Raw genomic sequence first — 22,470 nt, forward strand, 5'->3', positions numbered from 1 at the left:
AGCTGTTAAACTGTGGGATACAGTGGATACAATATAATCAGTGGTTTTCCTCTTTGTCTGATTCCCCAGTAAAAGTGATAGACTTCAGCTCATCAACATCTAAAATATTGTTTGATTAGACTCGACACTCAAAAGTTGCTGCACTTAAGGCAAAGAGAGGCTTGAACCATTGGAGATGTAGACATATGTGCTTTTTCTTTGGATATGAAGTTGGTTTAAGAATTTCTTATCTTTGGCCTCTTGTTTCTTCCCCTTCCAATGACCCTTAGCTGTCTGTGGGACCATGTTATAAAACAGTTTGGCAAAATCTTGAATAAAGAAATACATTACAAAGAAAATGTGCCAGGTAAGTATGCCAAAATCTTGCTTTGTTTATCTTGTTCAATCCTACTTTTCGTGTTTTCTACAGACTGCAAAAATCTCCTGGAAATGAGGATATATTTCCAGGTGAGATTGGTATTACTGTATTTCACAGTAACAGTCTTATTATTCAATATACAGAGTATTATTGCTTGACTAAGTTCCCGTGGCTGCAGATACCCAGATGGGCACAGGTCAAACACTGCTGACAGTCAGTCCTGATTTGCACAGTCATAACTGAGAGGAGAATCAGGCTGAAGGGTTGCCCAAGGATGTTCCTGAGCTGTGGGCGGCTCGGCTGGGAGCTGTCAGAGGGACATGTGGCAGCTGCAGTGGATTGCAGAGGTTTCCCTCCTAATGGCAGGTCTGAGTGGCCTTTGTAGCAAAGGTTCCTCAGGGGACACAAGCATCCACATGTGTTAAATTAATTGACTTGCCTTAATTTCCAGTGTTCTCATATGGAAATTCTCCCAGCAGTTTTGTTGGCATTATTTTAAACAACAGCTTTGCAGTTGCAAAAGAGCCAGATTCTGCAGTGCTGGATTTATAGTGCTATAGCCTCTGCAGACTTTTGTTGCCTTGGGCTTAAACCATTTTCATTTAGAGAATTAATGCAAATGTTACTGGCCCAAAGGCATGCCTTGAGAAATCATGAGGCTGGCTTAAAAATCAATTTTTTGCACAAAATGCATTTGGGATTTTTTTTCTTTCACCTCTGGTTTTTGAAGCAATATTATGCTCTGTGACATGGAATGATGAGAAACCTCTGTTAGTTTCATGAATCTGGATGAGCGAGTTGATACCTTTAAAACCAGAATAGAGCATGTAACTTTTTCTCTCTGACAGTAACATCACAGTTACTTGGTTCCTTTAAGCGATGTATAAAGCTCAGATATTGTTCTGTTTTAATGACAGATGAATGTGCATCAATTCCCATACCAGCTGGCCAGAATGAATGGAATTCTTTTTCAAACAGGAAGGGAAGAGCAAACTCCATTGTGCGATAGAGATATGCTTTGTGAGCTGTCTCTTTAGGGACTGATGGACAGGGTCTATATTTGAATCTGATTTCATGCTCTTGATGACTGAAATTGTGTTCATTCCACCACTGAGAAGAGTAAGTACTCCACAGCCTAAACTCCATTCAGGGGCACAAAGTGACTCTGGTAGATTAATATTTCTGGGGGTTAGAGCCACTTGGTTCCTGTGCTTTGAAAGTCCTTCTGAAACGGGTCTACCTTTTTGTTTTTATATAGCTCGAAATACCTTCAGATATTGACTCACTCTTACATGCTGCTAGGCAAAGAAATTATAAATAAAACTATCAAAAAGTAAGTAATTGAAGACAATGTTTAGTTTGCCACTGATGCATTTGACTCGATTTCAATGTGAGTAGAATTGGATAGGTCCTTGTATGTCTCAAACTTGAAATAAAAGGAGAGAAAAAATATCTATGGTTAAGGGAAACTCCTTTTATTATCCAGATAGCAGTGTTTCTCTCATGACCCTTTTATCAAACCAGTGAAGAGATGTTATTAGAGGCAGAACAAATGGTTCAGAAGATGAAGAATTCTCCAGTTATTTAATAGGTTTTGCTGGGTCTTTTGCAAATGCTGCATAATTGCTTCCCTGCTGTTAAGTAGTGCAAAACTCAACTTTTTTTTTTTTTTTTTTGTAAACAGCCATAGGACAAAAAAAGGTTTTACCCTGGGTAAAAAGTGTATTCTGAATATGGGAAATAATTTTTGATTGTATTAAATGATAATGACCTCAAAAACTAAAGAATTAGAAAATTATGTAGATTAGCCAGACCCACCTGCCAGTCATTCTCATTTCATGTTAATGTTCATTTGTCACAGTAAAGATATTAATGAAAGGAAGCAAAATGCTTAATTTTTTATTCTTATTATGCAGTCTTATTAAATGAAAGTTTTCCTCCTGTTGGGTACAGTAGAGGCATGAACTGTACACACGGAATCTCTCAAACACCCCATGCTGAGGGGAAGGAACTATCCCCTGTTTTGTCTCAAAAATGCTGCTTTAGAAGTGATAGAAGCATTGGGACACGGGGCATGCAATGTGACTTTGTGGCTGCAGATTCTGTGACCAGAGATAAATCATACTATCTTTTTGTCTGTGTTTTCTACTGCATATGTTTCTTCTCATTTTTCATATATAATGGTAAACAGTTCTCATGGGCAAACAGATGTCACCTACCATATATATTTTTTTCCTGTCAGGGAGTTGTGCAGAGCCAGAAGGGCCCCCCTGAGCCTCCTTTTCTCCAGGCTGAGCCCCCCCAGCTCCCTCAGCCCTTCCTGGTGCTCCAAACCCTTCCCCAGCTCCGTTCCCTTCTCTGGACACGCTCCATCCCCTCAATGTCCATTTCTTGTCCTGAGGTTCCCAGAAGTGCCCCAGGATCTGAGGTGTGGCCCCAGCAGTGCCAGCCCAGGGGACAGTCACTGCCCTGGCCCTGCTGCCACACCATGGCTGGCACAGCCCAGGTGCCATTGGCCCCTTGGCCACCTGTTGATGCAAGGCCATGAGAAACACAGCTTAACCATGCAGTCCAAAGCCTGTTTATTGCTGGTCAGGATTGCCAAAGTAGCACAGAACAGCTGCAGGCGTTGCTGAAGCTAGATTGCTCTCTGCATGCAGAGCTGAAATGCACATTAGTAATGATCAATGTCAGTGCTTATATGGGATCACCATTGCTTTCTGTCAGAAAAAGTGTCTTCTCTTCAACCATTTTGCTGCAGCACTGTAAATTTGTTGCCTGAAAGGGGAAAACCTTATAACAGTATTAAAATGATAAAATAAAAAAGCAGGTCTTTATTGAAAGCTTAGAGGTTTCCCCATGGTTATGGGCACACCCTGCATCAGATTTCCACAATTTTTATAAGTTTCACAAATTATGATATCTAACAAATACTGTCCAATTAGAAGAACCGTTGGTTGGGTAGTTTTCCCCCAGGTTCTGTCCCGTTAGAATTGGTTCAGGGGCTTCTTTGCCCCATTTCTTGTTGTATCTTCTCAGATTCTGGTTGGAAAACAAAATGTCCTTGAAGGTTCCCTGATTGAAAATCAGTCTTTCGGGAATGTGTTAGAAGAGTACCTTATTACTCTAAAATCTAAGAGAAAGGGTAGAAAAAATACCAGGAGCTATATAACCATGTATTATCAGTTCACAAAGCTATAAATATATGAAAAATTTATAAAAAAGCTAAATTCTTTAGGCATCAAACCCATGGTGATATTGGTTGGCTGTTCCCCTTTTATACTCCCAAACAGATCTCTTTCCATTTCTGATTCTGAAGAGCAGCAATGGAAAGGGTTGTAGCTGGCTTAAAACTGCAGTGCAGCTCAATGAGGGGGGACATAGGTACCTTGAGAAAAATGGTTTTGCTTAGTGCAGCTATAACTTGAGTGGGATTCTATGTGGGACAAAATGCTTTACTCCTTGACCTTAGACAAGCAATAGCTGACTGGACAGGTTGTGTTTTTTTTAATGTATAACCTATACCTGCAGCTGTTTCACCTTATATTATTGCTGTGCTGCACTCTTGAAACTTGACCACCTAATATGTGCAAATGCACATTATGTGTAGGCAGATTTTGCCTAACAATTTTCCTGAAAAGGGGTTGAAGCTGAGGCAGAGAATTGCCTTTTGAGTAGTGACAGACATCTTCTGACATTATTATGGGGAGAGGAGGATGTTCACAGCCGAGGGTATGAGATCTGCCTCAACACAAGTGCCTAACAGAGGTGCCCTGTTGTTCCCTGATTTCTGATCCTATCTCAGTCAGCAGAGCTTGCTGTGAAGCTCTGCATTTACTGACAGACCATAATATGACTGTAGAAGAGAACACAGTGATAGAGTTGTCCCAGAAATCAATGGAGCTAAGGGTAACTATGCAGTTCTTTTCCATGCAATGAAGTCCTTGAGTGTGATTTTAAAATCCAATGACTTGTCATCACAGTAAAGTTCTTTCCTACATTGTTGTCCTTGGTACAGTGTGTGAAAACAAAAGGAAATTAGGCACAGTGGGAAGACTTACACCTGGAGATTGTGAGCTCCTGCTGGGGTAATGTATTATGCAATTTAGGCATGTTTTTTGATATGGGCTCTAAAAAGATGGGAGAATGGAACTGCCAGAGGATATAAGAGGGCAGGCTACAACTGAGATAACAACTTATTGTGCTGGGTTGGCTTTAGACCTGGTCAGCCTTGAATAGATGTGGAAAGGGGGTAAAGAAATGCCATTCTGTCAGAGCAAGCAGGCTTATTGGTTATTTCTATGTTCCTGCATGTTGTATGTTATGTTTTTTTGGTTTAGCCTGATGGACATTGTGCTGTCTTTTACCATGGGAGCGTGTTTGGTTGGTGAGTAGAAACCGGAAGAAAAATTAACCCAAGGATATGGGCAGATGTCTGCATTTAAAGGCACCTGTGCTGGTGCAGGGTTGTTAGTGCCCTTAGCCTGCTGTCCATCATTCCTGGTAGAACAACAATGTGCAGAGTATTTTGGGTGGATGCATTCCGATTTGTCCCACACAAAATTTGGTACATGAGTTGATGCCAAAAGTAGAAACTCCTTCAGCTAATTTGGCACATCTAATTTTAAGTGGATTGGAGCAGTTTGTGTGAAGTTACTCCATTAGTGTTGACACCTGGTGCAAGACAGGGTGAGCATCCACAGATATGGACAGCCCAGCTAAAGCTTCAGTAGAAGAGTAAAACCATTTTCCCTTTGGATATCTGATACCAAGAGATGTCTGTAACCAGCCAGTAGCAGCTGTCTGTGAAGGACCTGTGGCAAAACCCAGGACACCTGGATAGGATGAAGTCATGGATGTAGGGACAAACTTGAAGACACTAATCAGGACTCTTCAATCAGAAGGCAAATGAAGGCAAACTCTTGGCCTGTTGATGTTTTTAACAGTAGATCTGTAGACCTGACTCACAGTCTTAGAGCTGTTAGGATGCTACTTACTCAGTCCTTGCTGCAGAGCATGTGAGGATGTTGTGGATTATTAACAAGGATGGAAAATAAAAGCTTTTTGCCCCAGCTCTCCTCAGCAAAAGACCTCTGCCAGCAAGAGCCGGGTGAGTCTCTCTTCTTCAGGGAATCTCTGTGGGTGGGGTTTGGCTGTGCCACAGATCTCCCAGAGAACAGGTCCTGGTGTGTTTTATTTAGTGGTGTTGCTCCAGTTTTAGGACCCAGCATGCTCCAAAGGAGGTATTTTCTCCAGGCTGGTGTTTGGTGTGGGCCATAGTGGCCACCTGCCTGGCTGTGTGGAGTGAGGCTGCCCCAGCTGTCAGTGCCAGGTTTCAGATGCTCTGCGGTTGATGTGCACTTCTCATCCTGTCCTCTGTTGAGTAGTTAGTGTGCTAATGTAAGGGAGAATTGCAACTCGGGCCACTTTAAAAAAAATAGTACTAATGAATTAGCCAAAAATAGCTCTGCTTTGTAACGAGTTCATTCAAGGAGTGCTTTAGGATACTGTATTGGACATAATAGCAATAATTCTGAGGATAATATGTGTGTGTAAACAGTTTGATGACAGCATTTTTAGCAAACAGAAAGTAGGTTTTCCTCCTAAATAGAATGGGGTTTCATAGTGTGCTGTTTATAGCCTCTGGCAAAACATACTCAAAACACAACTCAGAATTAATGAACCCATGTCTGCAGAATTTAGCCCACTGGTTTTGGTTTAAAAGCTGGTAGCTGCAAGAAGAAAAATAAATGGATTATGAAGTGTAAAAATCTAATACTGTGCTTACTGAATGTTGCTGGAAGTTGTGTATTTAACACTTCTTTTAAATCCAGTCTTACTTAAATTGTCCCCTTTACTTTCAGAAGGTCTGAATTCAGGTTTGTTGTGTCCCACAGACTCCCTTGACAGTTAACTATTGACTATGTGGCATTTAGGCCATATAAGAAGTGCATTAGTCTTAAAGGAGGAGTATTCAGTCCTTTCTCAAAATTGGGCCCTCTGATAAATATTTTATTGGTCAAGCAAAAGAAATGGGGCAATATAACATCACAATTTCAGTCTTTATTCTGAATCCCCAGTCTCATTTAGGAAAACAGAAGAATTGGAAAATATGGTATCAAGGTGTATACGTTCTTTTTATTTTTTAAAACCCTAGTTGTTAATGAAAACCTCTATTTGTAAGCCAGGTGGAATTCGAATTTGTAGGAGAACTTCAGCATACAGACCTCAAGAGGAGATACTTTAATGTTTTGGAAATTTTTTTTTTTCTTCTAATGGAAAATCTAATCTTACCTCCCGTATTGTAGGGGGGGATGAATCTGTCATACTGACCAGAAGATTTACACTGTAACAGGCCAAGGAGGAATGAGCTTGCAGACAATTAGAACAACAGTGTGAGGCTCTGCTGTACAGCACTTGCACACCAGTCTGGCAGCTGTGGCAGCCCTCACTTTTAATGAGCACTTGCATCTACCAATGCTATAAAAAAGTTATGAGTCATAATGGATCTGCTGCACTGGATTAGCCAAAATTTGGTGAAGCACTGGCAGATCAAACAAAGTACAGATAATTGGGGTTGTTAGATTACTAGCATTAGTATTTCTTTATTTTAATTTTTCATGTGGTCCCATACAAGGAATGAATAAAGGGAATATACCAAGGCCTTTCCATCCTTAGGCCGCAGGTTTGTCCTGTCTTAGCTGATAAGAGAGGAGAAACTGAAAGAAACTACCTGAGAAACCACCTAGATAAGCGAAATTTCACTGGAACTCTTACGGTTTTATATCTGCCGCTTCACTTTGAACACATCTGTGATATCTGGTGACTTCATAGGAGTGCCAGTGGCCAGAAAGAGTTGAGAGAAGCCAGAGAACATCTGCACTTCTCCCTTTCACAGTGACTAAATTTGACATTGAAGGCATCTAAGACACAGAAGGCAGAAGCTGTGGCGTTTCCGAGTCGTGTCTGTCTCCCTGTGCTGCCTGGCTGCTGCTGCAGCAGCTCCTGAGGAGCAGAGGCAGAGTGGCCCTGGTCTGACTTTGCTCTTGCTGCTCAGGCACTGGCCATGGAAAGGGCACAAAGGAAGAGTTCCCAGTCACAGGCACTGCTAGGGTGTGGTGGGATTTGTAATGATTCCTGGTTCCTGTGCATCATTAAGTAGCCCAGGAAAGCACAGTGCATCCCCACCAGCAGACTCCTGTTATGCAGGGTATCGAGATACAGGCTCACAGATAATTTTAAAAGGTCTCCTAAAGACACCTGCAGATTCTGGCAGGCAGTAGCTTCTCACAACTGTTTCCCACCCCCTCTCTTTCCAGATATTGTGTGATAAACTGGAACACTGTTCTCCTGAGGCGTTTTATTGACATAGCAGAGGAGCTTGTCAGGAAGAGCATTTCTCAGCTACTTTGCACTGAAGTTCCTCAAATGCAGACTGCCTCCATTTTAGCTGGAATTGGATATGTGTTCATGAATTCCCTGTCTGTTTTGGCAATATGACCTTAGAGGTAGTAGGGTGAGCAGTCTTCCTCCTGAATGAAATGTTGCAGATGGAAGAAGAAAAGGTAGAATTGCTGGGAACTTATTAATGTGGCATTCGGTGCCACATGTCCAAAGGGTGGCAGCTAATCGTGTTTTTCAGTGATTATCCTATTGTGTTTATCCTTCTGTACCATCCCGAGTGAGGTGTGCATGTACATGTACAGGTGTTCAGCAGCACAGGGAGGAAGCAGTGAAGATCCTGGAGATGCACAACATCCATTGCCTCAGCAGGGCCAGAAATCTAGGGGCACACTTTTCTTTTCTTTTTCTTTTTAATTTAGCTTGCCTCACCTTTTTCTTCTGTCCAACAGGTATCATTTTCCTTTTTGTTAGAAAGTCTGTGACATTTAAATCTGTCCAGGTTTTGTGATAGACTGGGATTGCTGGCATTATTCACATAATCTCCTTTGATAATCTCAGTTCAGAAATTTACTCTACTTTCCATCCATAAAATTATGGTTTTTGCAAATCTCCACAGAGATCACTAAGTCAGCTGGGTCAAATGGCAAATTTCTGTATGTGTTACATACAGGTGGCGATGCAGCAGAAGACTCAGATCCCATCACACTATAGCATTTTAATAAATTCTGCTACCCCAGGTCTAGGCTTGGGCTCTTCATTTTTTGGATAGGTACAGTATCCCACCTTATTTGGCTTTTCAGACAGCTGGTGTTCCCAGGGTTGAAGATGTTGCCCTAGCAGCCAGGTCTGGAATTTGAGCTGCCTGTTGCTAGGTTAAGTCATCCTTCCCAAACGAAAAGAACATTTTGCCCTGATACATTTAATTTGAGTGGATTTTAGTCCTAGCAGAGATGTGAGGAGGTCATATCTAATTATACATATAAAAGCTTTTAGATTTTTTTTCTTTTTAAAAATTAGGCATGTGATATTTTAATTTGTTCTTTTAAACAGGAAACCAGGTCAATGATAAATTTTTTACTTGGAGCTTTAGGAATGTGTGTGTGTGGTGAATAATAATTGATTAGGGTGACAAGTTAAAAAAAAATCACTGCCCCTTAAAAGTTAATTCGCTAGTTTTCATTTGCATTAAGACCCTGAAATTCTGAAGCATAGTAACTTGAGTGCTAATGTGGGAAAAAATCAGGCTAAAAAAAAATCAGGGAAAAATACAGTGACTAACAAAAGAGAAAACTAGCACAGAGATCATGGCTGAGGGAAATTGAGATGAGTGATCCTGCTGCAGGTGTAGGGAGGAGAAATTCCTATCCGGACTACTGGATAGTCCCAGCATTTCTCTTTCAGCATGTCACCTAGTTTTGGTGGAAACAGCGTGGTTTTGGTGGAAACACTTTTAGATGGAGACTTTTGACCTTCCAAAACCCCCATTTTGGATGGGAAATATGTCATTTTCCGCCTCTGCAGTTCTCCATGGATTTGATAGCAATCAAGCCAAGTCTGGTGCACAGCCACAGGTCTGGGCATAACCAGGTAAGAGGGTGCTCCCCATGGGGGCTGTGCTCCCTGTTGTGACTTTTAACTTTTCTGATGGACTTTGTGGAGAGCTGGTGCTGCTCTCCCAAAGGTTCAGTGTGGTTCTGCCTCAACCTTGCAGCCTTTCTGTATTCAGAGGCACAATAGAGATGGCAGCTTTCTGCCTAGAGAGCAGCTGAGCAATGAAAAAATAGTTTACTGTGTATCCCCACAGAGTTAATTCTTTTCATTTCATGAAAATAGGGCTGCTGTGATAGCATTTCTCTTTGCAGGTGGAATTGGAAATACTTAAATAAATTACAGTGAACCAGGGTGTTTCCGGTCAGAATAAATATTTAATGAGAACAAGGGTTGTGCTCATTCAGAGTCACAAGGACTGATACTAAAGTACTGTATGAATGTTGATTTGAATGCATAAAATATATGCTTGAACTTAAAAATGCAGAGTGAACAGCCTTGGGACAAGTGTGTATTAAGTGTGTGACAACTGTCTCTGTGGGTGATGATAATATAAAAGTGTCTTTTTTTTTCATGTCTCAATCCTTTTTAATTTACCCATCAATCAGTAAGGGAACAGTGGAATCTTGAAGTGCTTGCTCTCCAAGACAATTCTTGGAGGTGTGTGTTCTTTCACATTTTATCCAGGCTGTGTTCACTCCAACCATTGGCCTCACTTAACCGTTTCTGTCTCAGATTAAAAAATAAACAGAATAATGATGCAGTAGGGTTTTAGGTTTTGGTTTTTGGTGGTGGATTTTTTTTGTGTTTTTTTTTTTTAATTGGAACAACATACAGGATTGGTACAAAGGTGCCTGTTTGTGTGTACAGTCTTGTTAATTAACATGAATTAACTAGTGACTGTTACAAGTGACTTGCAATTCACAAATTATTTTCAAATGGTCATTGATCTCAGAGTTTACAGCTCATCATTTGAAGGGCCAGGATGCAGGAGCAGGTTTGGGCTTTGTAACCAGTTCTGGAACCATTACTTTTTCCTTTAGGCAACACGAGAGAGTGGATAAATCCTGGTCTCATTTCCCTTACTGCTCACAGTAAATAACTAATAATGGGTTAAATAATGGGTCTGTCTTTTGCAGTTTCCAGGGTGTCCCACACTCTTGGGATCTTTTCTTCTGAACTGTGGGGTCCCTCCTCTGGCCCATTGTGATCTCTCCCCATTCTGTTCCTCCATCTCACCAAGAGCCTTTCTCTTCATAACCCGCTGTCAAATATCTCTGTTTTGAGGGTTCCCTACCTGCCTGAAGCTAAAGTCATTTGGAATAGTTTCCCTGTCCAAAGCCCTAATTGAAGCACCTATTAATTTTCCAAAGTGCAGTCACTGGCCATGAAATCTAATGGGTGCTTTGTAAATGTCCTCAGAATGGGGAGAGATGCATAATTGAGGTTTCTAAAGCTTGTGACTGATGTATGGATGTATTTGGGGCTTTGTCCACTCCATAACCTGGAGGCATAAATAGACTCTCAAATCATTGCATAACAGAGGCCTTGCCTGCAATTTAGAATAAAGGTCTCTCAGCACAGCCACTAATGCATTTTGTGAACTTGGATGACCTCTGTTTGCCTCATTTTTTAGTTCCTAAAATGGAAATAGTAGTGTTTTGCCAAAGTAACATTTACAGAGGTAAAACCTTTTGTTAAATGCTTTACAATTCACAGGTTAAGTGATTTGGAAACAGAAGTGTATTTAAATTGTTACTGAAGAAAAAAAATCTCGGGTATTTTGCATGGAAGATCTACATGTATTTAAAAAACCAAGAGAGCTGACATACTACAATAAAACAGTAGTAATAGACTTAGTTCACAGCAGACTGTTGAGGACAAAAGTTGCCGTTATTTATCTGTTTAGGTCTCCCTTCATATGGCTGTGTTTAGATAAGAACTGTAATACAATCTGTTCTCTCTCATTGTTTGGTTTGTGCAGGCACAGGCTTGCTGCAGGAAGTGGTGTATCTAGTGAGTCAGGGAGCTGATCCAGATGAGATTGGACTAATGAATATAGATGAGCAGCTTCCAGTCCTAGAGTACCCTCAGCCCGGTTTGGACATCATCAAGGTACAATTTATTGCAAAGAAAGTCTTCAGCATTTGGGTGTCTTTTACCTCAGTTCCATGTTTATCACTTCATTTCATCCTGTGTCCTTCTCATCACTGGACTTGTTTAGAATGTTGCAATGATTCAAAGTGCCAATAGGTCATTTTCAATTGCTTTTATTAAGCTTCATTGTGCTCTGTTTAATACTTTAAATGTGTCTCCATGTCCTAAATATCTTGGCAGTGGGAATCAAAATTCCGGGCCTCTCCTGCTTATGTAAATGGGAGCTGGCCAAATGAGGCAAATTTGCTTTGATCCCTTCCCTGAATTTGTGAAAGAGTAACTAAAAATGCAGCTATCCATGCATCTGTATTCCCATTGCTCTGACTTTACACATCTCAGTCTTTAGATCCACAGATCCTGGCTCGCTACAAACACTGTAGGGTATAGATTGAGGGCTCTGGAATATCCTGCATGAAATTCCACAGTATTAAGAATCCCTTGAAGTCCAGCTGCATGGCACATAAGTGTCATCTTGTCCTTGCTGGAGCCACTTCTGACAGAGGCACGTCTTGGAATTATTAGGATATCTATAAAGGGCCATCCTGTAACAGCTGCAGTGCTGCTTGGACTGAGCAAGCTGAGGCTGGCAGGGATAGAATTAAGCTGCTTGTGGTCATTGACAACGGCATGCTTCAGCCTACTTTAGGCTGAGAGTATTTAGAGGTCAGAGATTGCTCTTCTTTTTCATCTGTGATGCCTAATCCAGCGAGATTTCAGTGCTACCCTGCTGCAAAAAAGTGGTGGCAATAGTAAGAGGTTTAGTTTGAGATTACACATTCTTATCTATGCCATGTGCTAGCAGCTTGATTCAATATGGATTTATTCCATTTTTAATAGCAGAGCATGATTTCTGTCATGAGACAATTTTGTATCAAATTACAGAAAAATATTGTTTGAAAGATGTTCACACGTTCAGATTTGGGCCTAATTCTGAGGATAAAATAAAATGCAAGGGTAAAATTTGGAAGAAGTCAGGGGTCATGTTTTCAGAACTTCTAGTATTTTTCAAGGATTTTTAGTGGAGGCATCACTGGAAATAAAGTGAGTTTGGTATTAAGAATCTTCAACGGTTATTTTTTCTTTCTGACAAGGTCCTGCACATGGACATACTTTGAAACAAAAGGGATAAAACCCCAATATGACAAAACTCCCAACACATTATCCAACCTTTTGATATTTAAAAACCAGATGTAATTCCCTGACCTGATTTTGAGTCCCAAACTCCTGTTAATTTTAGAAAGTGAATTTGTGAATGGAAGTCAGTGTAGTAGAGGGCCTGAAGTGTGACAGCTCAGGCCAACTCAGGATGTTTCCTGAAGCAGTGCTCAATGGGAAACAATTCTCTCTGCTTTATTTTAGGAGCTGACGTCACCTCGCCTCATCAAAAGCCACCTGCCCTATCGGTTTTTGCCTTCGGACCTCCACAACGGCAACTCAAAGGTGAAAATCAGCTCGTGTTTGTTTTAACTCTGCTAGCAGCAGTTGTGTCAGTGCTTTGGGATGAGGAAAAAGCTTTCAACAAGATGATTTTCCCCCCATCACAGGTAATATACATGGCTCGAAACCCCAAAGACCTGGTGGTGTCTTATTACCAGTTCCACCGCTCCCTAAGGACCATGAGCTACAGAGGAACGTTTCAGGAGTTCTGCAGAAGGTTTATGAATGACAAGTGTAAGGAGCTGTTCTCTCTGCACACATTTATTTTCATCTCTGCCTTCCTTCTGCAAGTACAGAAGTGAACTGGATAAAGGTGCATTTGTTTTGCATATACAGCAAGGAGGTTGCCACAGATAGCGCTGCGGGGATTGAGATTTGTCCATGCAAACTATGAGCCCCGCTTTTTGTAAATATTTGCCTTACAGTATTTGACCCCCTGAGTTCAGCACTTTGCCACCCAAACCAGAGCAAAACTCTGGTGTACTCTTCTGAAATTCAGTTTTCAGGCTGCCAGGTACCTCCTAAAAAGGGGTGAATACTCCCAGCATCATTTGATTTCAGTTATGCCTCACTATCAGCTACTTCTCAGGAGTGTTTCTGGTCCTCCGATTTGGGGTTATTTTCCTGGTAATTCCTTTAATATTTAAATTTCAACCAAAAATTCAAGGTTCATACCTTGGAAGTTAACACAAAATTCTCTAGTTTGCATGGGCCTTGTCTCGGCCTGCACCAGTGAGCTCGAGTGAGACCCCATGAGAAGGCAGCTGCAGGCTGCTGCTGCCTGAAAAATGCAGCTCTGTGAGGAGAATAATAACCAAGGGACTGCCATACTCTAGCTAAGGAAGAGAAAAAAATCCTGCTGCCTTTTATTTCTCTGCAATATCTCCTCTGATACCTTAATGTGACACTAAGAATTCACCAGGTACCTTGAGCTCTGAGAGCAGGATCTCCTCTAGATCCAGAGCAGCAAACCTGGAATTTAGGGGAGCTGATGCTGAAGGAGCTGTGTAGTACCAAAGGGAAGAAAAAAGTAAAGCCTGCCAATGGGAGGTGATTTAACAGGCCTAAAAACCCTTTTGCTGCTCCTTATCCTGCAAGCTTGAGCAGGATTAATGCTCTCCTCCCACTCCAGCCCACCTTCAGTTTTCCATTTGCATTCCCTGAGAATGCAATGTTTGTCTGTAGCCCCTGATCAGGAACTCCAAGACCAGAGACATAAGAGACACGTTAGAAGGTCTTCTAAGATAGAAAGGTTGGGTGCTCTTTTCCCTGTAAGTATCCCAAGAGTTATTTGTCTCTTTATCTTGTCGCAGCCACCTGACTTTATCACGACCTCCCAGAGCCAATAAAACATCACAGCATGTTCCATGGCCATAACTGTACAAATGGGAGGTTTGTAATGCGCAGGAAATTTAGCATTCAGCTGCATGTTTACATCTCAGCAGAATCCTAGCAACTAGAACGTGTCCAATGGACAAAGAAATCAGTTTCATGGGAAAACAATTTTATTCAACTGACCAATTTTCATTTTTCATAAAGGCACTGAGATTCCATTTTTGTTATCCCCATTCCATAAGAAATGGATGCATGAAGGTAATACATCAGTGTTCCAGTTACCAGAATGAAACAATTCTTTTTCAAAGAGAAAAGGTGGCTTCAAAATACAAACCTAAGAAGTGGGTTTTGTAATTTTTCTATAGCTGCTTTGCTGAAAAGATAAAATTGACAAAAAAGATATTGGTAAAGAATTGAAAAACTCCTTATTTGCTTAACTCCTACCTTGATTATGTGAAGTACTTTGGGAAAAGTAGTCACTGGTAGCAGAGAAAAATGTAGAATGCATTTCTCGTGGGGTTGTCTTGTAATATCGGCAACAAAAAGAGATTCTTGAGGTTGTACATACCAAGTACCAGTGGCTGAACCTCTGGTAGAGACACATAAATTGACTTAAATCAGTGCAAATGTGGACTTAATCAGAGAACTGGAAAACAAATGAGTAAAGTTTTGGGGGGAGGGTTAGGTCTTCCATTACATGGGCCAAAATGAGACACTGCTCTCCTGGGGTTATGAACCACTCCAGTTATGTATTTTTTTTTGTTTTGTTTTGTTTTGTTTTTTGTTTTGTTTTGGTTTTTTTTTTTTGTTTTGTTTTGGTTTGGTTTATGGTTCCTGGTTTGAACATGTGCAGGAGTTTTGGGAACACCACATGGATGCCAATGTACTTTTTCTCAAGTATGAAGATATGCATAAGGTAGGTTAGATGTAGCAAAATGGTGTTTTTATCACATTTAGCATCCTAGTTTTTAATACATAAAGCACAAAATTACATTCTTATGTCCATATTTGGGCTCCCTAATGCCTGATACAATTTTTAAAGTACTGGCTTTAAAAATTCAGTAGCTTGTATGGACTTTAGGCATTTTCATATCCATATTAATTTACCGGGGATTCTGTCTGCATGTATAGGCACTGAACTACTTGCAGAGAAGGCAGTGATGTGAAACTGTTCAGTACTTGCTACACTCAGCCCTGGGCATTCTTTTAAAATAAATGTCTTGCTCTATGTGCTGTATCAGTGAGAGAAAAATATATAATCACTATTTTGTCCTCTATATTTGGCATTTATTGGAATTATTTGGTTGTTCTTACTGATTTCTGTGAAACAAATCCGAAAACAATGAGGGTATGATCATGTAGCATAAGGTAGATATAATTATTGAGTCCTTACAGTATGATGGCTAATAAATCCACCTAAATCAGAAATCTAGTGGAAATACTAGATTGCAGTATATCTTATTGCAGTAATATCTTTTTGACAGCTAATGAAAATACTTCAGAATGTTTATTTGACTGGAAAACTAATGCAAACATAGGAAAAACCCAGCTCCTGTTTCTAAACCTGTATGAAGACGAAATCAGGACAAGACTCAATAAAGCTGGGTAAATTATAATTCCAGCTTTAGTGAGCCTTCTGATGGAGTGGGATTCTAAAAGAAGGTGTAATACAATCAGAGTAAATAAAGTTTAGTCAAAATCATTTCAATTCCATGGTTTTGAATAATTAATGGATTCCTAGCTGTGCTCACCAGATGGTGGCATCACAGCATCCTTCTGCTTCCTGATAAATATTACTATTTTGTCCTTGCAACTCATACTGAGGAACCCTGGAATTCTGGAGATGTAAATTAATGGTTCTTCTCAGAGGCCACCTCCCCAGATCCTTCCCATCTACGTGAATGCAGTCCCAGAAGCTGACAAAGGAAGAAGGGCTCTCCTAACATTTTTAGTCATTTATTTGACTGAGGTCAAAATCAAAGTAACTTTTGAATCCTCTGAAATGCACTGGTATTCCAAAGGGATCAGGGTGGGGTGTTTCCTGAAGTGGAAAGCATCACAATTACTTTTCAGTTGTTCCCTGTTCCAACATCTGAAGGTTACATGGCCATGCTTTCTACCAGCCTGTCTTACTCTAATTGCTCAGAATGTGTTTCTTTTCAGCAAATTGGAAAGTGGCAAAACTTCAATGCAGTGGTGTTTCTACAATTTCTGTGCTTGTATTTTTCACACTCACCACGATATAACTTACTTTGCAATATTTAAACTCATTAAAAATGTGATTTTAATTATTGTGAAATAACCTGGGTTTTAAATGGTCTCTTGCAGGACCTAGCAACAATGGTTGAGCAGCTGGTGAGGTTCTTAGGAGTTTCTTATGACAAAGCACAGTTGGAATCCATGGTGGAACACTGCCATCAACTCATTGATCAGTGCTGTAATGCAGAGGCTCTTCCTGTTGGCAGGGGTATGTTTAAAACCCACAGCAAAAAACTCTTCTTGGAGAAGTTGCAAGTAACCCCCAGGGTGTGTTAGATGTTGGCAAAATATTGCCATGTAAAGGATGGGAGTGCGATGATTGTTGGTGCAATTGGGAGGCTGGGTTGTTTTGAAATGAGGTTAGGTAGAAGTGACTGAAAAGGAGGGAAGAATCGAAGATGAGCGGGGTAATGTCAAACCATTCCATCAGAGAGTTTGTCTCACTTTGGTGGATTCAGCTCCTTGTGCTGAGAACTCTGCTCTGCTCCTTCTGACCTCTGGCATGCCAAACCCCACACCATCTTACACACTTTATCCTGGCCTGAGCCCTAGGGTTTAATTAGATCAGGTTTTCTAGAATAGCAGATATTTCTCATTTGCAAGGCATAAAATTACAAGGAACCACAGCATGCCTTATAAGCTTTTTATTTTCATTTCTTACCTCAGCTGTTTAAAATGTGTTTATGTTCCAGATGCTTATTCTGGTGAGAGTCTTTCTCTAAGAACCTGAAGGTGCCATGTGATCTTTTGACACATCTGTCCTTTGATAAGAAATCAAGTCCTTTCAGTTGCCTTTAAAAAGCATAAGAGTGAACTTAGGCTCCCTCAGGTTATTTTCTGTGGGCTGCTCTACATCACTTTTAAAAATGAGGCAACCAAGTCAAGATGGTCAGTTCCTATGTTACCCCTACATATGCCTTACCCTAACCTAAAATCACTTCATACACTAATTTAATCCAGTTCTATTTGGACCTTTCCCTTGTTTTCCACCCATAGCACTTTATGATACAGCATCACACATGAAGCACATGTTTATCATCACCACAAAGTTTTTCAGAGGAAGCAATTTGCAGGTTATTGTCCTTTACTCAGGGGTTATGACAGGAATACTTTGGTCTTCTGTGTATAGGAGCCCTTTCCATACTACCACTTTCAGCGAGCCTTCATGTGATCTGCAAATTATACCACCTGCAATTTTTAAAATTATTTTGAAATCCCTGATGAAAATGCCAAATATTACCAGTTCCTCTTGACTACTGATTCTGTGTTAGCTGGTTATTTATTCAATTGTCACACATTTGGTTGGGACATCCCCAAGTCCTTAGATAAGAGGCTCATGTGGATGCAAGGCTTTGCAAACAGCAGGGTTGTGTTCTGCTTGTTGGGCCACATGTAGCTTCTTATTTCTACATATGTTTCAGAAAAAAGCCCTCATGTTGTAATAGAGAAGGAAGGGAGCTGCAGCACTTAATGTGATACTTTGTCATTTGTTCACTGTGTGCTTTTTAGTATAAATATCCTTATTTTGAATTTCTTTTCTTTGCTGTCTTTGGCTTTTACAATATTTTGTTACTCCAGAATGTAGCTTCATTAGCAGTGCTTTGTTCCTTCTCTGTTCGTTTCTGTGACAAAGAATGGTGGCAATGACATGACAGCTGATTGTAATTTGTTTCAAATATTTTAATTTGTCATTAGTTACATTTACTTTATTATTTTGCTTTATTTTAGTTCTGCATATTTTTTTTCTTTTAGCACATTGATCTTTACTCTGAAGATAACCCTGAACTGCTGTGAAAGCAGAACAATGATTAGATATGTTACTTGTATTTGACTCTTATCACATCATAATTTACGCAGTTGCATGATTCAAATCATAAACCAGGTGGGTGACTTTTTGACAAGCTATCAATTGATACGGTAAAAAAAGAAAAGAATTATTAAAAACAATCCACTGTGTATGTATGTCATTTGTAGAACTTGTCATTTGTCCATACATGTTTTTAGGGAGACTCAGAAATGAAAGGATTTTTTTTTAACAAGCAGAGGAAGAAAATACTTTATTATCATTATTGAATAGGAAATACAGGGGTTTGTGTTTCATGCTGTACTTTTTGCTGTTACAGTTGCCAGAGCAAGATTTAAGTTAGTATCAGATATTTATGATTGTGTTTTCTTAATTTATTCTTTTAAAAATATGTGAGAAATTTGTTGAAAACAATAAATGGCATTTTCAGTGTCAGGTTATTCTGGTCTTTGGATCCTGAAAAGAAATCAGGACCCTTTCATACTTTCAGGATTTTTACAAAAGCCCTGCTTTCATAAAATGGCCCTTCCACACATGCTATACCATCAGATTAATAAGTAATATGTAGATGTTTCAGACAGTTTTGTCTTTGGTCTCAATTATATAGTTTCTGCATAAAAGCAATGGTAATTGAATTAAATGGGTATTCTTCTTATGCATCAAATGCATAATTAAGCTCCCTGCATGTAGCTTTGTTCTTGCTGTTATGATTAAACTCTGGTAGCACAGTCCCAATTCTCCTTTCATTTATTCTGGTTGAACAATTCTGGATTTTGTCTTTATCTCCAGCATAAATGAGAAGAGAATTGGGCCTCTCAATCTGGTTATTCCATGGGGCTTATTCAGCCACAAGTAACCCTGGCTGACTTTGAGTTAAATATATTTTGGGCTGCATTGAAACAGTTGTTTAGGGCGCTCCTGCCTTTGGCTGGTAGGTTCAGCAAGTCACCAGGTTATGTTATATCATTGCTTGGGTTCCATAGGTTAATTCATATGAGGAAGATGCTCAGTGTCCATGTTGCATCCCCCAGAAGCTTCCTATTCCTCCCGTTCAAAGTTAAAGTGTCAGTGGCTCAACTTGAGTACATGGCACTTGTTCTCTTTCATAGATGGAAATTTGTATTTAACAAACAAATATCTCCATGTTGAGAAATGGAAATTCATCTGTTGGACTTATCTCTAGACACAAAATAATAGAAATTAGCAATGAAAATATTATACTCCAATAGTCAGTTTTATGCCCGACATTCTCTGTACCTTTTGGATAGTTCTCTAAGCAGTAGGTGCCAGAGGCATGTTGATTTTGAAATGTGTTCTTAGCTGTTGGAATTATTAAACAGCCATAGATTGCTCTGAAAGAAGAAATCCACATTTAAGTGAGCACCCAACCCAAAATCTCTGTTCATTTCTGATTAAGGTCAGATTAAAGTCTCAGAGAAATAGGAATTCTTCCCGTGTGACACTAGGCTGGTGCAACTGAAGATGTGTTTTATTTGAAGGCTTTGCAAGCGTAGTGCCAGAGTAACTGGGTGAGACAATGAACAGCTTTAGGTCTCATTAAGCTTTCAGAGAAAGCCCAGACTGATCAGAATCTCACAGCTGATAACTTGGTGCCCAGCACAATTAGACTGTAAGTATTTGGTGTCCTGTTACATCCAGTCTCTGACCTGTATTCTTTCTCTGTGTTTCAGGACGAGTTGGGCTATGGAAAGACATCTTCACTGTTTCAATGAATGAGAAATTTGATCTAGTTTATAAACAGAAGATGGGAAAATGTGACCTCACATTCGATTTTTATTTATAAAAAATGCATGCATATGATATCCAGATATAGCTAGAAGTGCTTTATGCATTCATTTATTACCTGCTGGACAAACTACTGTAGCTATTATGTGTAATAAGATTTAAAGAAAGAAAAACAATCTAAGTAAACCATATCAGATGCAATTATCTTTGATCCTGAACAGCTGTTTATCTTCTAGTATTTAAGTCCTTTGTCCACATGCAAGAACTTCTCAGACAATACTAGAACATTCAGCTGTTATGGAATGTATTATATAAGTATAAGGTATGTATCATATATGCAACTAGAATGTACACCTTTTCAGCCCCACATTGATTATTTAATGTGTTTTATAAAAAGCTTGTCACTAAAACCGAAATGACCATCTGTAAACCAAATAAAAATTTATTTCTGAGGGAAACAAGTAACAGGCCAAAACAGTATGCTAGAATGATCTCAGGGGTTAATTGTCACATTTATTTTTATAGCAGGTATAGCCAAGTATAAATAAATCCCATTCCAAAATAGGGACTAATCCAAGTGGGGTTCACATTAGGTTCTGCACACCATTATCTGTGTGATTTGAGCAAGTTCTGTGCACTGGCACACTCTGGGATACAGGGCTTGTTCTGATTTACAGCTGCGATTGTCAGCCTGATCCCAAATCCCACCCATGCCTTTATGGACACAGCTCAGAGCTGGCTTCCTGATAGAGGCAGTTCAGCTCCATGCCCAGGGACAGCAGATAGAAGATTCTTAAGCCCTAGGTCGCTCCCTCAAAATGGGGCTTAAAAGCCAGGAATCTGGTGCAGGGACTTTCCTGAAAAATCAGTCTCCAACCCATGTCACTTTACTGTGTGAATTTCTCCCTTTAAGGGCAGCACCAACAGTTAAGGTGCTGAAAAAGCTCCAGTTCCACTAAAAGTTGAGGGCACTTAGCACTGCTTATGGGTTGTTCTCCTGGACTCCCCCAGACCTAAGGGGGAAGATCTGTGCTAGTGTAAAGCAGGCAAAGGGAACTGCAGCATCCGAGGAAGAGAGTTGATGGATATGCCAGCAGGTGGGAGTATTGCACAAATATCCATGCACAATAAGTTCCAGGAATTGTTAGCCATGACTGATCTGGATTTTAATCAGGATTCAAGTTTATTTCTCTTATCTTTTTTTGGTCTCTACACAAACAGCCTGAAGGAGGCTACTATCACTACAGAACTCTCCCAAATTATTTTATTGTTCCATTATGTAATGACATCTATGCTTTTTAGGTTCTCAGCTGCAGGAGGCCCATTTTTTGCTAGTCAAATGTTCAGGCTCACCAAAAACTATGAGGAAGGACTAGTTTTTAGTGTTTCAGTTCTGTTGGGAAACTGTCAGTTCAGCACTGGCAAGTGGTGTAGCATGATGTGGCTTGACAGCACTTTTCCTTGTATATTTGTGAGTGAAAATGCTTTCAGTGAAATTTTATTTCTATTTTTATATTTTTAGTACTGTATGAATATTAAGCACTACACATTATACTTCTGTGCTTGCTTGCTTACTGAATAAAAGATGTGTTCTGTGCATTGTGGTTGCTCATTTTCTAGACCTCCCACTCAGGCCAGGTGGTCTTTGCAGACAAACTACAACAAACTGCAGGAACACAGAAGAAGGAGAATTTCTTCTTGCTACACAGAAGGACAAAATTGCCCAACAGTTTCTGCAGATTAGAGTCAGAAGAAAATTTCATTAGCACAAAAAATCTACTTAAATCACTTAATTCCGAGGATGTATGAACAATACAACCTAACATTTGTGAAGGCACCAGGGAATCCTGCTCTGGTTCCCAGAGCTGCTTTCCTTTGCTGCAGCTGGTGCCCAGAAGCCGGGAATGTCCCACAACCACATTTCTAACAGCCAGGTCCATCCATATGCCATTGCCTGTGCGGAGGGCCACCAGCTGCCAGGCCACGTAACCCGTGCTCAAATTCTGCCTTTGGATCTCTGGTACTTGAAAGCATTTGAGTTTTTCTATCAAAATCCAGGGACAGTAAGTTCCTTCCTTGAACTTTCAGGACTCAACCCAATGTTGCCAAGACACTGCACACACACAGACACCCCTTGGCCCAAATTGTCTGTGGAGAGAATGCCTCATTGCTACCAAAGCATATCAAAAGAAGAACAAAAATACCAGAAAACTAAGAGAGTTTCTTTTTTTCTCCCCTCAACATTCCAGTTTGGTGAGCTGCTTCTGCTGAGGGAACTGCTGCAAAGTTTGTGCCCTGTCCAGATTTGTCAGCGTCCTGAAGGTTCAAGTGTTTATTGCTTTGAAGTTGGGCAGGACAGAGGAAAGACAAGAAAGCTGAGGAACAACCAGTAAAGGTTCTCAGCACTTTTGTATAAGCCTCA

The 22,470-nt window shown here is 40.2% G+C and overlaps 1 protein-coding gene across 1 annotated transcript in view; it reads left to right on the plus strand.

Moving 5' to 3' along the window:
• Positions 1-21,647, plus strand: part of SULT4A1 (sulfotransferase family 4A member 1) — a 51,933-nt gene extending 30,286 nt beyond the window's left edge. The window contains exons 2-7 of the mRNA XM_031061807.1: positions 11,295-11,425; positions 12,827-12,907; positions 13,012-13,137; positions 15,060-15,155; positions 16,568-16,706; positions 19,994-21,647. Of these exons, the coding sequence (XP_030917667.1) occupies positions 11,295-11,425; positions 12,827-12,907; positions 13,012-13,137; positions 15,060-15,155; positions 16,568-16,706; positions 19,994-20,106 (686 nt within the window). The 3' untranslated portion in view covers positions 20,107-21,647. The remainder of the gene's footprint in view (positions 1-11,294; positions 11,426-12,826; positions 12,908-13,011; positions 13,138-15,059; positions 15,156-16,567; positions 16,707-19,993) is intronic.
• Positions 21,648-22,470: the final 823 nt, after the last annotated feature.

This window comes from Geospiza fortis, unplaced genomic scaffold (genome assembly GCF_000277835.1).
Source record: "Geospiza fortis unplaced genomic scaffold, GeoFor_1.0 scaffold164, whole genome shotgun sequence".
Taxonomy (NCBI): Eukaryota; Metazoa; Chordata; class Aves; order Passeriformes; family Thraupidae; genus Geospiza; species Geospiza fortis.